Raw genomic sequence first — 13,702 nt, 5'->3', positions numbered from 1 at the left:
GGCGGGGAGCTCAGCAGGCGAATCTGTGAGAGAAATCTGATCTTTAAAGACGATTCCAATTCAGAAAAACTTAACATACCTGATGAAACACCCTGAATAAAAATCCTCTGCTCCCTTCAGTGTTGGTCTGCAAAGCTTCTTCACGTCGACGCCTCCCGACTGAAATCCCCGCTTAAAACTGAGAGATTCACTCATCAGTTTCAAGTTGAAGATGGAAAGTCATCACATTTCCAGCTGCGACAACAAACACGAGACACTGGGTTCTTCATACATCAGCCATAAAATGGATTTATTTCACCAGAGGTCCAAACATACTTCTGTGTTGCCCCGGGATGCATAGAAGATGTCAGTGTATCAGAGGAACTTAACTTCAAGCCAGTGTTACAATCCGCATGTTCTCCGCTCAGCCACCGGGCTCTAAAACAAAGCGAACTGCTTTCCATGTGGGGCCGTATCAAAACACCTCTAACTGGGACGAGACTAAAATCAGTGGGAGAGAGGAGGGAGAAAAAAAAAAAAAACGGGCGGGGAGAAGGCAGTCTAAGAAAACACCTCCACCTTTATCTGAACCGAGGCCGGAGTGGCCGGAGAGGAGAGTAAGGCTACTGGTTTGGACCTTGGGCGACACCTCCTCCTCCTCCTCCTCCTCCTCTTCCTCCTCCTCCTCCTCCCCTCGGGGAGGAGACGCAGGTGGAAACTTGCTACGAAGCCAGCGGTCAAGGTCTCCCAGAGCGGCTGGGCTTTGTGCTGTTGAGGCAGAGAAGCGATGGACCCGGCGCCTCAAACGAAGCCTAACCAGGGTTAATAGAGGAGAAGTGGGACTTAATGGAACATGAGTCAGTGATCCTGTCTGCTCTGAAAGCTGCACTCCGACTCCTCCAGCATCGGCTGGCTTTCTGCCAGGCTCTCCAATCAACTCTGATCTGATCGACCACTGGGGGGGGGGGGGGGGGGGGGGTGGGGGGGTGAAGGGTGTTACGTTTCACTTTAGAAAAACAAAATAAATCAGAAATTAGAAGTTCATACATAAGTCCGTGATTTCTCCTCCCTCAGAAGAGGCAGCGGGTTTCAGAGGGCCGCTCGGCCACAACCAGCCAGGAGAGTGGGGGGGGGGGGGGGGGGGGGCGGGGGGAGCGACGGGGCGGGGGGAGCTGCTGCCTCACTTTAGCCGCTGGACGATGACGGCGTTGAGGAGGTTGGCCTGCTCCAGCGTCTGGCTCTCGTCCGACAGCTCCTTGTTGGGGAAGGTGGTCATGAGGACGAACTCTTGGGCGCCGAAGGCGGGACGCGCCGCCACCACGAACTGCCGCAGGTCCGACACCCTGAGGGACACCGGAAGAGAGCGAGAGCTTCCTGTCAGGGTGTGTGTGTGTGTGTATATATGGGACACATTCTCACTCTGAATATTTACAACATAAACAAAACCACTCTCACAGCAGGAAATTCAACCTAAAAATGTTCAAAATTCCCAAACTCATGTTATTGCCACTGTCAGAGCATTTATGTAGCTTTTTTGGAATGAAACAGGTCCAGAAGCACCATCATGATATTAAAGAGGCACCAGCAAGCCAACGCGAGGTGCTGCTTCACCTGGACAGCCAACATGAATAACTGTGGTCTCTTCAGCCTGAGAGGAGGTTTAAAATGCAAAGGTCCCGTTCAGACCGGGTGGTAACGTGGTAACGTGGTAACGTGGTAACGTGCACTTCAGGTGATCCCATCACGTCGTGAGCTGCTCACACTGTCAACACTCTGACCCTCCGCCCAGGCCGCCGTCAGGCTCCGTGCCTCCACAGATACCGGACACAGACGTCCACGTTCTTTTAAAGAATTTCTTTGGAAGGACTGAAACTCAAACCGACGCAATCTCAAACAAAAACTGTCTGTTTAGAAGTTGCAACCTGTGATTGGATGGTCAGAATGGGCCCAAGGTTTTTACCACGTTGGTTCCAAACGTCAGTGTGAAAGATCAGGCTTTTCTTTCACCTGCAGCTGCTGGTGTTACATAGAATTTTGCATCACAACAGAACGCCGGAAGTGACTTGACAGAAGGGGTCAAAGGTCACGTGAGAGGCCGGGCTGCAGCTGCTCGACGGTATGATAAAACTGTACAAGAGTTAAGATTCCTGCAGACTGTGATTTTAGCAATCTTTTAATTTCACAGTTGGCCACAGTGAAAGACATGAATCTAATAACCTTCATGCTACGACATGAAGTTCCCCGAGTGCAGATTGCACCAGGAAAACAAAGTGAATGGCAGGCTCTGACCGCATGAGTCGACACTAATCAGCAAGAATAACACGCCCTAAACATAAATATGAACAAACCCTTACCGTAGAGTTATACCGTGGAATTTGGAGAGAAATCTCAAATAGAGGAGGAGGCGGACAACTTGGAATGGCAGCTTTTCAAAGGAGGTTTGAAATACTTGTCAGCATCTACTAGCGTGTTACATTAGCATTTACCGAGGCCTGTAGCGACGACGTCAACTACTCCACTCTAAAAAAAAAAAAAAAGTTGATGCGTTGCCACGCCCCCTCGCCACACGCATGTGAGCGACCAAAACAAACCAGCATGAGGAAGGAAACTCCGTCTCCAACTAACTCTCAGGCTCAGCAGCGACCCGCCACCCGACATGAAAGGTGTTTAAACACAGCCGTGACCGTCAAGGTAGAGTCATCTGCAGTCTTTGGACGATGGCGCCGGCCTATCACACCAGCACATCTTCCATATGGGAGTGTTTGAAGCGGAGGCGTCCCGTTGTTACTCGTGACGCTGGACAACAGAAGTAAGTAACGTTGCTATCGCCAACGTTTGCTAGATTCATTAACTTTCAATTGTGCAACGTGAGCTTGAGCTCCGCACACTTCGGTGGTGCTAGCTAACTGTGTTTGTGTTTGGTTACTGTCAGTCGTTTGTGTGTTAGCTGTTTAGCTAACGTTAGCCATAAATAGCATATAATGCTGGCATGGATGGTAACGGTGGCTAACTTACAGCTAGCAGAACACAGCTATCAAGCCACAAGCACCACCAAAGTGTAGAGCTGCTCGCTATGGTAACAAGCAGATTGTAGACGTATGAGACGTATCTTTCCGACGTTGCGTTTGCCACACATTATTAGACTGACGTTTGCCAGCTTAGTATCATGATTCACTACACGGAAGTTAGTTCGCCAATGAATGTCAACTAACGGAGCCAAGGCAACATCCGTTAGAATAGTCGACTATTCCATAAAATAATCGCTGGAATAATCATTTTTAAAATAATCGCTTACCCCCAGCCCGACATTTACCGTTATAGTCTTTCATTTTTTCCAACAAAACACACGACAAGTAAAAGAAACAAAGCGGTCACAGCAGCATCATCAGCCCAAATATCTGACACTGTGAAACTTATTACAGGTCATCTTTGGTCGCCAGGACAACGCCGTCCATGACCCGGTCTCACAGTGCGACGTTACGACCAGTGATTCAAGCCGAGACCAAAGAGTTTTGTGATAACGACGTGATTTGCGATAAATAAGATTCCCAAAGAGCGTCTTCCATTTGGGTGACTTGTGTTTAATCACATGTTTCTTTCCCTCCAGGCTCATTTTGAGTAGAAACGCTGAGTGCAGTGGAGTTTTTTTTGTCACATTCATCATCATTTATTATAGCAGGCACTAATTTCACAAGAATGAAATATTTGTGATATATTGTGGAGCACCAATTTATTCACAAGGTATTTTTTAAAAACTGTTTATAGATGAGAACTATTGTTGTTACTTTCCAGAGCCTGAGAGAAAACGTGTGCAGGAACTGCAGTCCAGCTAGTATTTTTCATCATTACTTTTAATGCAGAAGATTCTTCACTAAGTTTGGACTCGTGTTGCATCTTGTCGCCGTCGTCTTTGCATGCGTGTGTGTGTGTGTGTGCGTGTGTGCGTGTTAATAACCCACGTGTGGGTGTGGTTGAACTTCTGGACCAGCCTGCTGCCGTCAGCCAGCCGGATCTGGATGTTGGTGACGGGCTGGGAGGAGTTGAGAGCCACCGAGGAGCTGGCCTGGGCCTCGTTGGCGGCCTGGTCCTGCTGGGACATGGCCGGACCGGAAACCAACTCTGGAGTGGCACTGAGGGGAAGACAAGGAGACTGTTTGAGCCAGCAGCCTCTCAAGAAAAGAGCTACATCTATATTGAATTAACACATCATCAACAGAGCTCTGCCACACTGCACCGGGGCTCACAAGTTCTGAAGTCTTTCAAATTAAATATGAATGAAACTGACAACTGGACAGGCTGTGAGGGCTGGTGCAGCTGGTTCAGACAGGAGGAGGAACATCTGGAGAGCTGGTGCTGGTGAAGCAGCATTACAAGACTGAAGGAGCAGACATGCTGCGACTCGGTACCGGTACTCCTCTATAGATCACCATGTTCTTGTTTTCCAGTTCAGCCTCGCTGGATCATGTGGCTACAACCAACAGCAGGAGCTGAGCCGACCACGAGGTTTCCCTCACGACCTTGAACTGAATTGAGATGTATAGAAGATGAATGGGAACTAATCCATCAGATCCAATTTGTACCGCACTGCTTATGCCTCGTTTCAAAAAGAGTCAGACTCTGAACTACTTTGTTGAAACAGCAGCTTCAGTGCAACACTCCCACACTGGTGTTTGTTGATGGTTCAGTCACTTCTACTGAATTCTGGCCACACCCAAGATACTGAATGAGCTACATTATCAACCAACCCTGTCATCATTTCTCTGGAATGAATAACACAAAGTGAATATCTAAAGTGAGGCTGATTCATGTCCATTAGAACCAGTGGAGCTGGTTTAGCCTCCATCTTTGGACGACAGCAAACAAACACAAGTCCTGCCGGGTCCCTCACCTTCCCAGCTTCTGTCCTTCCCCTTCGAAGGCTCTGAAGGCCATCTTGGGTTTGCTGAAGTCCTCATCCCGGTGGTCCTCCATGTCCAGGTTGACCTGGCCTCCATGAGACTGCTGCCTCAGCTCCAGAGGAATCTCCCTGTGGGCCCACAACCCATCAGCGTCTGCGACGGCAATCCGTCGACTTTCTAATGTTTCCGTTCGCTTTTCCCGTCGGCACGGCTCAAAATACACACTTTGTGTCTCCACTCACCCCCGTCTGATGGCCTCCAGGAAGTTTGCATTTCCAGGGTCGTTGTAGTTTCTGAGCTCGCCATCGTCCAGGCTGAAGCCCGTCTTCCACAGCTTGAGCACCACGTGGACCTGACATGGACAGAGACGCGTTATTCTGTTGTTCCATTGCACATTATTTGAGTAATTTGAACAAATAAAAAACAAAACCACTCTGACCACACGTTTTTGTTCTTTTGACAAACCCACTTTATATTTTGTAGGCGGACTAATCATTTCTACACAAACATGTTATTCAGTGTGTTTTCCATGACGGAGCCACACGTTACTCGAACTGCATTAAAGTCGAGACTCACATCCTGCCGACCGCCGGAGGCTTTCCTTTCTCCGGCCACGTAGGCGGACTCCTCCTCCGGAGCGGCTCCTAGCCTGTAACCTCCTCCAACAAAGGCCTAGGAGACGACAGCAAACGGAGGAATGAAACCCACCGTTCTGAACAGCACAGGAAGGAGCAGCTGAATGCCGTCGCCGCTACCTGAGCTCTGCTGTGCTCCCCGGGGCCTCTCCCGCTGCGGTCCAAAGGCACGGCTCCGTGTTCTTTGGCCCCCTTGAAAAGATCCTCCACCACTTCATTGGAGCTCTTCTTCTTAGGAGGCCCCACGATCTGCTGGCCGCTGCGCTCCGACCCGCCCGCGAAAAACCTGACGCGGCCCGATTGAAGATGGTGAGTATGGCACATGGAAAAAGACCAACACTACAACTTGGAGCTCGTCAGCAGTTTCTGCCTTTAGAGTGTGTTGCTGTACGGCAAGATTCAGGTCAGCATTGCTGTCGGACGGATTTATTCAAATTCCAACGGATGAGGACGCAAAGACCGAACGTTCCCTCTGACCGCCATGCGCTGTAAGAAGTAATCTGCAGGAAAAGAAAGCGGAGGAAAGAAACTGCAGCTAAAAAGAGGGAAGCAGACAAAATGGCCAAAGAAGGGCAAGGAGAAAAAGGATGACGCAGGTGTGTTACAAACAATAATGTATGTATGTAATAATGTGGCCAATAAAAAAATCCCCACCAATGACAACATTTTGAATGAAGTGAAGCAACAACATTCCATCAGGCCAATAGTATAATAAAACAGCCGAGCCAATAACACTGAACGCCCTCCTGCTACTGAGAGGAGCGTCTGACCACCAGGGGGCAGTGTCGCACCTTCACTTCAATAAACCAGAGTTATCAAAATAAGTGAGCACAAAGTGACATATGTAAACAACAACAAGAGGGTTTATACGACCAATGAGCCATTCAAATATTGCAGCTTGTCCAGAGTGACGATCCCACCACCAATCAGCTGCGTTGTAGCTCCTCCTTATGGAACCATACCAACATGCTCGCCAACTCAATGGAGGGTTGACGAAAAATCGTAAAAATTGGGGTACGGGTCTTTCAGTCCCATCCACGACTTTCGTCAGTGGGAACACACAAAAACCCGTCGCTGCACATACTGTGTGGTGGAACCAGACCAGACCACTCGGGTTGCGGTACTAAGGTGAGTGCACATGCTGCTTCAGATTGCCTGCTTGGTGATCATGAGTTTTTGGAAAGCGTCTGTCCTGGTGCTTTGTTTATTATGTGGGATGTGTGATCTATGACCTCTGTGCAGTGGATGAAGGAGGTGCTGGATTCCAGGAGGAGTAGCTGCCACTATCAAACTGAAACTCAAGAGGCTGAAGGCATCACAGATTCCATTTCAGCAGCAGAGAAAACGTACATTCTGCACAAGCTCCCTCAGTCCCTCAGCGCAATGTGATGACGCTGCAGGAAAGCAACAAACCAAGGGAATGAATGAGGCGGGACCAAAAATAGTTTGGTGCATTCTGGAATCACACGGTCACGTCTGCATGGAGAACCACAGCTGGGAGAGAAACACACACCTGCCAGTGTGCTTCTTTGTTCAGGCTTTAATCCCAGTGAGCGACGGCCCTTCTCTGCACCATGCACGCTTTTCTCCACCTCACTCTTGTGTTCATCTATTGCTTTAGCCACCAAAACAAAGTTAACGTCTTTATTCTTATCCTATCATTGCACGCCTGCATTCCACAACCCCTGCGCCGTTTCTGGTACTTTTGTTTTTGTTGACGTCATAAAGCTGAGAAACTGATTTCAGGGTAAAACTGCAGGATGAACAGCCAGGTAGATGAGATTCACCAGCAGAGCTGTCGGTATCATCAACTTCTCTGCTTCTCGCTTCTTTCCCCGAGTTTGAAAACAAGATCAATCCAACTCAAACTTGTCTTCATAGCCACGATGACTCACCTTAAAAAGGACAACAATGGAGTGTTTCCTGTACAAAGAGCCGAGATTGGCTCTTCTGTCTTCACGAGACACAGGAGTATGAGCATCTGCCTCAAACTGAACTCTCCTCCGTCGCAGGTTCAAACAAACAGTATTGTGACAGAGCAGAGCAGGAAAACCTCCCAGGACCCGGTCTGACCCAGCCCTCCAACCACCAGCCCTCACCACCAGTCCTCCAACCACCAGCCCTCCAACCATCAGCCCTCCAACCACCAGCCCTCCAACCACCAGCCCTCCAACCACCAGCCCTCCAACCACCAGCCCTCCAACCACCAGCCCTCACCACCAGCCCTCACCACCAGCCCTCACCACCAGTCCTCACCACCAGTCCTCACCACCAGCCCTCCAACCACCAGCCCTCCAACCACCAGCCCTCCAACCACCAGCCCTCCAACCACCAGCCCTCCAACCACCAGCCCTCCAACCACCAGCCCTCCAACCACCAGCCCTCCAACCACCAGTCCTCCAACCACCAGTCCTCCAACCACCAGCCCTCCAACCACCAGCCCTCCAACCACCAGTCCTCCAACCACCAGCCCTCCAACCACCAGCCCTCCAACCACCAGCCCTCCAACCACCAGCCCTCCAACCACCAGCCCTCCAACCACCAGTCCTCCAACCACCAGTCCTCCAACCACCAGTCCTCCAACCACCAGCCCTCCAACCACCAGCCCTCCAACCACCAGTCCTCCAACCACCAGCCCTCCAACCACCAGTCCTCCAACCACCAGCCCTCCAACCACCAGCCCTCCAACCACCAGCCCTCCAACCACCAGTCCTCCAACCACCAGTCCTCCAACCACCAGCCCTCCAACCACCAGCCCTCCAACCACCAGCCCTCCAACCACCAGTCTGTGCTTCACCATACTCATTCGAAGCAGATGAAAAACAATTGTAAAGCTTTCAACACATCACTGATGAGGACAACATGCTCACTGTGTCTAATATACGACACCCATCAACAGAATCAACATATATTGCTCACCTGTCAGTGATCATATTGTTATAGCAGATCGCATGTTTCAGAATCGGAACCACGTTATTAATCTCTGGGGGAAATTCTTTGACAACTCAAGTAAAGTTGAACATTAAAGTTACTCTACCAGAAAAACACTCTTTAGAGTACACTTTCCATAAAAGGTCCCACTTCTGCACAGAGAATAAATCAATAGCCGAAAACAAAACCATCAACGCTCATTCCCACTAATTTATAACATGCAGTTGCCTAAATCGATCACACAAAAGTCGATATGTTTACAAGCAAACCAGAATTTGTAGCCATCAGACTGTTTCTGATTCACTAACAGTCGTCACCTTGGAAAACCTGCCGCAGGGATTTCTGGGATATCAAAGACGGCGTCGCGGCAGCTCAAGGGAAAACAACATTTGAACGATTCAGCCCAGAAAAAAACAACAACCTGACTCTCTCAAGGAAGAACATTCAAGCCGTGAAAACAGTCTGAAATTGTGTGAAAGTGATTGTTAATTTTTTCAGTGTGGATGAAGGTCTCAGGAGATCTAATGTACAAACAGGATTTTGTGACACAAAGTTTCAGAAATGTTCTGGAGTTTCCGTGACCACAGGAGGTCAACTAACCAGGGGAAGTTCTACAACATTTAACTGCTAGAAATCCTTGTTTGTATGAGTGTAATGACGAATTGCCCTCAGAGAGGGTGACAATGTACTGGAGAGGCACATCAACTACTAAAACTGGGTCCTACATTTTTAGTTTTTTCATGTGGATTTTGGAAAAGTGACTATAAGTTAACTGCCCATGTACACGGAGCTAAACTCAGCAGTGATGGTGTCGCACAGCAGAGTGAACTTAACCAGCAACACAACACACACTATTTACAAGGAGGAGTTTTATTGGAGCTCTTCAAGATATCAATGAAAGCACTGGAGGAGTGGATCCAAACATTCTGTCCATCTAATCCATCAGTCATGAAATTCTTCAAGTGTGGACGATTCTGTAGTAAAGATCGCAAATTAAAACTATTTAAAAAGTGGAACAAGGTGCTAAAAGATAATTTTATGAACAGAATGGTTTGCAAGAGAAGAATACACACGATTAATGCCAAGTCAGCAAGAATGATGGTGCAGAAAGTAAAGACTGTGGATTTTCATTCAAATATTTGTCAGTGCAAAGACTGAGTGGGCTTGTATGTGAGTTTTGTCTGGTTCCTCCTTCATCCTGTCAGGTTAATAAGCACCTCTGTCATTGTGAAAGTGAGTGTGTGTGACTTAGTTTCTGTGTTAACTCAGCGTACATCATCGGGGATTGTTGGTTCCAGCTCCCTGCAATCGTTGATTGGATTAAGCAGTTTAGAAGATGGACGGATCATTTTGCATTCCGTAGTTGATAGTAATGTCCTGATGCATTGCGCCGAGTGACGTCCCATTCCAGCCAATGGCAACATAACAATATGCAACCTGCTTGTTGAGGACGAAGTAAAATACAACTGTAATCAAGTGTTTACCTTTGACCTTCCTCTTCGTCACTCTCATCCTCAGCCTCGTGCATCAGATCTCTGAAGGAGGTCACTCTGGGCTGACTGCTGGAGATACACAATTGTGGATTTGTTACAAAAACCAAACCAGTAACACAGAAGCAGAACAGAGTAGGAAAATCACAATGACGACTCAAGTGCTGGACTTTGCACTTAGTTTAAAAATGTGCCGTTAACAAAAGCAGGGCTGACCTGGGCCCTGCCGACCTGGACACCGAGGAGCCTCCCTCGGGCTGAGGGAGCGTGACGATGTCGTCATCGACGCCGTCCTCAAAGAAACTGGCGAGTGCGAGCTGAGCCAAAATAAACAGGAATGTGAGCCATGGAGCAACAATTCAGAAAAACAGCAGCGACATCATTCCCACCAAAGCACAGCGTGTACCACTGATACTTTCTCCCTGTATAACAGACGATCCTGACTGAATACAAACACTGTTGAAAGTTATATTCTAAGTGACAGAAATCCTTGAACTTGAGAGATGGGAGACAGGAAGATTAGATTCTTTTTTTTTTTATCATTATGATTGAACATAAATGACTTGAAGGAATCGATTTGCCTTCCACGAGACGTCTTGTTGTTACTCTGGCCCCTTCTCACAAATCTTTTTTCAGCTGCCTCTGAAAACATAATAGTGAAGACAAACACTGATCACCCACTGTTGTTGACATACACATTTTTTTTTTTTTTAAAGCAGCCAGCAGCTTGTCAGGTCTGCTCCTGCCTCAGTGCATTTTGGGAATCGTCTTGGTCTAAAAACAAAGTGTGACAAACCCACAGTCAGAGTGTGATCTCTGCCACCCCAACAGGGGCTCCAGGTGGGGAGCCACTGGTCAGAAAGATTTGTCATTCAAACAGCAGAGCAGGAAAAAGCTTGAGTTTTTGTGGTCCGACAATTTTCTGAAATTGTCTCAGACTTAACATTCACCTCATGATGAAGTCTGTCTGGATCACAGGAGCAATGTTGAGTTTAAAACGTGTAGAAAGTGTCTTTCCCCCCTTTTGGCTCGAGGCGGAACTGATCAAAGTTCAATTATTACGTTGGTTTATTTTTTTTTACAGTGAAACCTGACCAATCGAAAAATACAAGTGTCCCTTTGTGTGACTCACACGTTCAGATTAGTCTGTGTCATTGAGTGTTGGTAACTATTGTATTGCTGAACAGTTTATTGATATTTGCAGATACGTTCTGCCTGAAGTGCTTCTGCTCTTAAACACAACCTGTCAGTACAACAATAAATCAAACGACTGTTTTATAAATTATTTTAACCCCTCCAGAGCCTTAGTTTTCGTGTCCCACTCAGATGAGTTTTATTTTCCAGAATAACATTGTTATAATCCTGAGTTAGGAGCTCGGAGCTAATGCTAACTAGCTGGTTAGAACTGAACTAATTGATTCCTCCTGCGGGGAAACTGCAGCGTCACCATCCAGCAGTGTCCGTTAGTCGGGGCCCCGGTCACTCTGTTGTCGGCGACAGAAAGCCTCCGGGCCATTGTCAAAGAGTGACTTGCATATTTGCCGGCATCCACGGGCTAGTGTTAGCCCGGCCGGCTAACCCGGCTACACACGGCAGGAAGCCGCAGGCGGCTTTATCTCCTCCGCTGCCGGCCGCTCCGCCACTTCGCGGCGGGGCGAAGCTCGTAGGGAGCCGTACCTGTAAGTCCCACCCGGCAGACTCCAAGAAGAAGCGGGCCCGGTCCTCGTCCACATCGGTAACAGCTACGAACTCCCTCACGGACTCCTCTTGGCTCGCCATTTTCAGTCGCTCCTCTGAATAAGCGTCCGTTTCCACCTGAGGAAACAAATCCCCGAACAAAGGTTCCTACCAGTATTTATTACACACCTGGTACAGGGACGAAACCAGCTCATTAAATGTTGATGAAATAAACAAACAAAACACCCACCATTAACGTTGTATGACGCACGTGTACATTTATTTTAAAAAAGTGTACACTTGTTTTATTTAAAAACTGTACAAAGGGCAGCTTTGCTCCCCTCTTTCAGCTGAGCTGCATGATGTTGCCCAGCAGAGGGGAGTGTTGACCATGTTACACCGGTGGTTCAGGAGGCTCCTGTCCTGGATTTCGATACCTCCAAACATTATCCTGAACTAAATGTCGTCACAAAAATACTGAGAAAGTTCAATAAGGATTCAGGTGTGTTACGGTAGATGAAACATGAAGGACAGGCCATCTGAGAGACCAGGATCAGACACTCCAGTATCATCATAACACAACAAACCTGCTCCATACTTTCTCAAAATGGACTCTCTATGAAGCTTTTACCATTTGTTTTCTGATTAAGAATTATGTGCTGGTTTTGGTTAGCACCCAAACTCTTTATCCGTGAAGCCATGCAGCTGTGATGGAAGCAGTTGGTGGTTTAACATCATCTTGTTAAAATATGAAGTCCTTCCCTGAAAGATACATGTTCAGAACAGGTGGTCTTCAATTCCCTGCTCGTGGGCCACATCTGGCACACACCACTCCAACTTCCTGCATACGACTTCATATCAAAAATATGATGTCATTTTTTTATTTAAAGAGCTTTTATTTTGCACAATTTCAATGATGAAAATGACTTCTATAAAAGAATCAGAATCAGAAGAAGTCATTTAAAAATATGATTTGCACTAGCAGTCAAAAATTATTGTGTGTACTTTTATTTTTATAACATATGCAGAAAATATGTTAGTCATTGACATTTTTCCAATGAGATGTATTAAGGCTGGATTGTACTTCCTGCACAAATTCGACATGCAGAATCCGCATGAGAAAATGTGTGTGCCTTTTAGGCTGCTTTTACACTGTCAGTGTAATTTGACCCAATTCCATTTTTTGCTCTGATGTGGCAAGTATTGGATCTGCTGGTTGGACAGTGTGAGCAGGAAAAAGACGCATGCATTCAAATATTTTGAGATTAGATACAGGCTTCATTCATATGTTGAGATAAATGCGATATGTATGGTATATGTCCCAAATGTGACCACAGTGTAACAAGGTTGATTGTATTTTATTAACATTGTGTCTCTAACATCATCAATTGTGTGACCATCTAGCTTGTTTTGTCACATAATATGAGGACAGGAAATAAGAAGCATAGAGGCTATCTGATGGCAGGAACATCCAACACAGTGGACAGTTGAGGAGGTCACATGCCGTCTCAGTATTTGAGGAGAGGAGAAAATAATTGCAGCATATGCATAAGATGCAATTATGACCCTTTTATTTCAAAATAAAGCAGGAAGTACTCAAACTGAAAGAGTACAAGTGTAAGAAATACAATCTTACCCATCACTGGAACGAGTCCTGACATGATGGAGTCTTATCAGATGTGTAAGCTTCATCCCCATATAATCAGAGATGCTTTCTTATCTCTTCTTTAGTATCTATAACAGAGCAAACATGTTCTCTGAAAAGAATCTCAACTGTGAGACATCTGACCTTCATTGCTGAGTGGTTGCAGCATCACTACAACAGACCCTAAAGATCTGTGGAACTCAGTGACAACCACGGCAAACGCAGAACCCAGTGAAAGAGCCCCATCAAGACATACTGAATAACTTTATACATTTGACCTTACTGAGGTGCATGACTTTTCCCAGCAGGCTGCACAGTGTTGTAGTGGTCAGCAGGAATTCATGGGTTCGGGTCTGGTTGCATGTTCTCCCTGTGCATGTGTGGACAGAGCGAGAGAGAGGTTGGAATCAGTCTAGCGGGACGTCGTCTGTTAGAAGCTGTGAGAAG

At 47.1% G+C, this 13,702-nt stretch overlaps 1 protein-coding gene across 2 annotated transcripts; it reads right to left on the bottom strand.

Moving 5' to 3' along the window:
- Window positions 1–273: 273 nt before the first annotated feature.
- On the bottom strand, window positions 274–11,735 carry nsfl1c (NSFL1 (p97) cofactor (p47)). Of its 2 annotated transcripts, none has more exons than XM_080496181.1 (9): window positions 11,611–11,735; window positions 10,150–10,250; window positions 9,928–10,005; window positions 5,633–5,798; window positions 5,454–5,549; window positions 5,120–5,229; window positions 4,868–5,005; window positions 3,939–4,109; window positions 274–1,322 (listed from the first exon to the last, which is right to left on the bottom strand). In XM_080496181.1, the coding sequence occupies exons 1-9, from the start codon at window positions 11,710–11,712 to the stop codon at window positions 1,160–1,162; spliced, it is 1,125 nt and encodes a 374-aa protein (XP_080352307.1). In that variant the 5' UTR covers window positions 11,713–11,735; the 3' UTR covers window positions 274–1,159. The 2 variants fall into 2 exon arrangements, with proteins under 2 accessions (XP_080352307.1, XP_080352308.1); XM_080496182.1 differs by having other exon boundaries at window positions 9,928–10,002.
- Window positions 11,736–13,702: the final 1,967 nt, after the last annotated feature.

This window comes from Blennius ocellaris (assembly GCF_963422515.1).
Source record: "Blennius ocellaris genome assembly, chromosome: 5".
NCBI lineage: Eukaryota > Metazoa > Chordata > Actinopteri > Blenniiformes > Blenniidae > Blennius > Blennius ocellaris.
Note: the sequence above shows the minus strand (reverse complement) of the source record. Positions and strands in the feature narration are given on the sequence as shown.

Bases quoted from the DNA above. Each gene is read 5' to 3' on its own strand.
- nsfl1c (XM_080496181.1), bottom strand. From the start codon at position 11,712: ATGGCGAGCCAAGAGGAGTCCGTGAGGGAGTTCGTAGCTGTTACCGAT. The intron at 10,006-10,149 runs GTCAGCCCTGCT...GTGTATCTCCAG, and splicing joins TCCAGGTCGGCAGGGCCCAG to CAGTCAGCCCAGAGTGACCT. The intron at 5,006-5,119 runs GTGAGTGGAGAC...GTGGGCCCACAG, and splicing joins CTGGAGGCCATCAGACGGGG to GGAGATTCCTCTGGAGCTGA.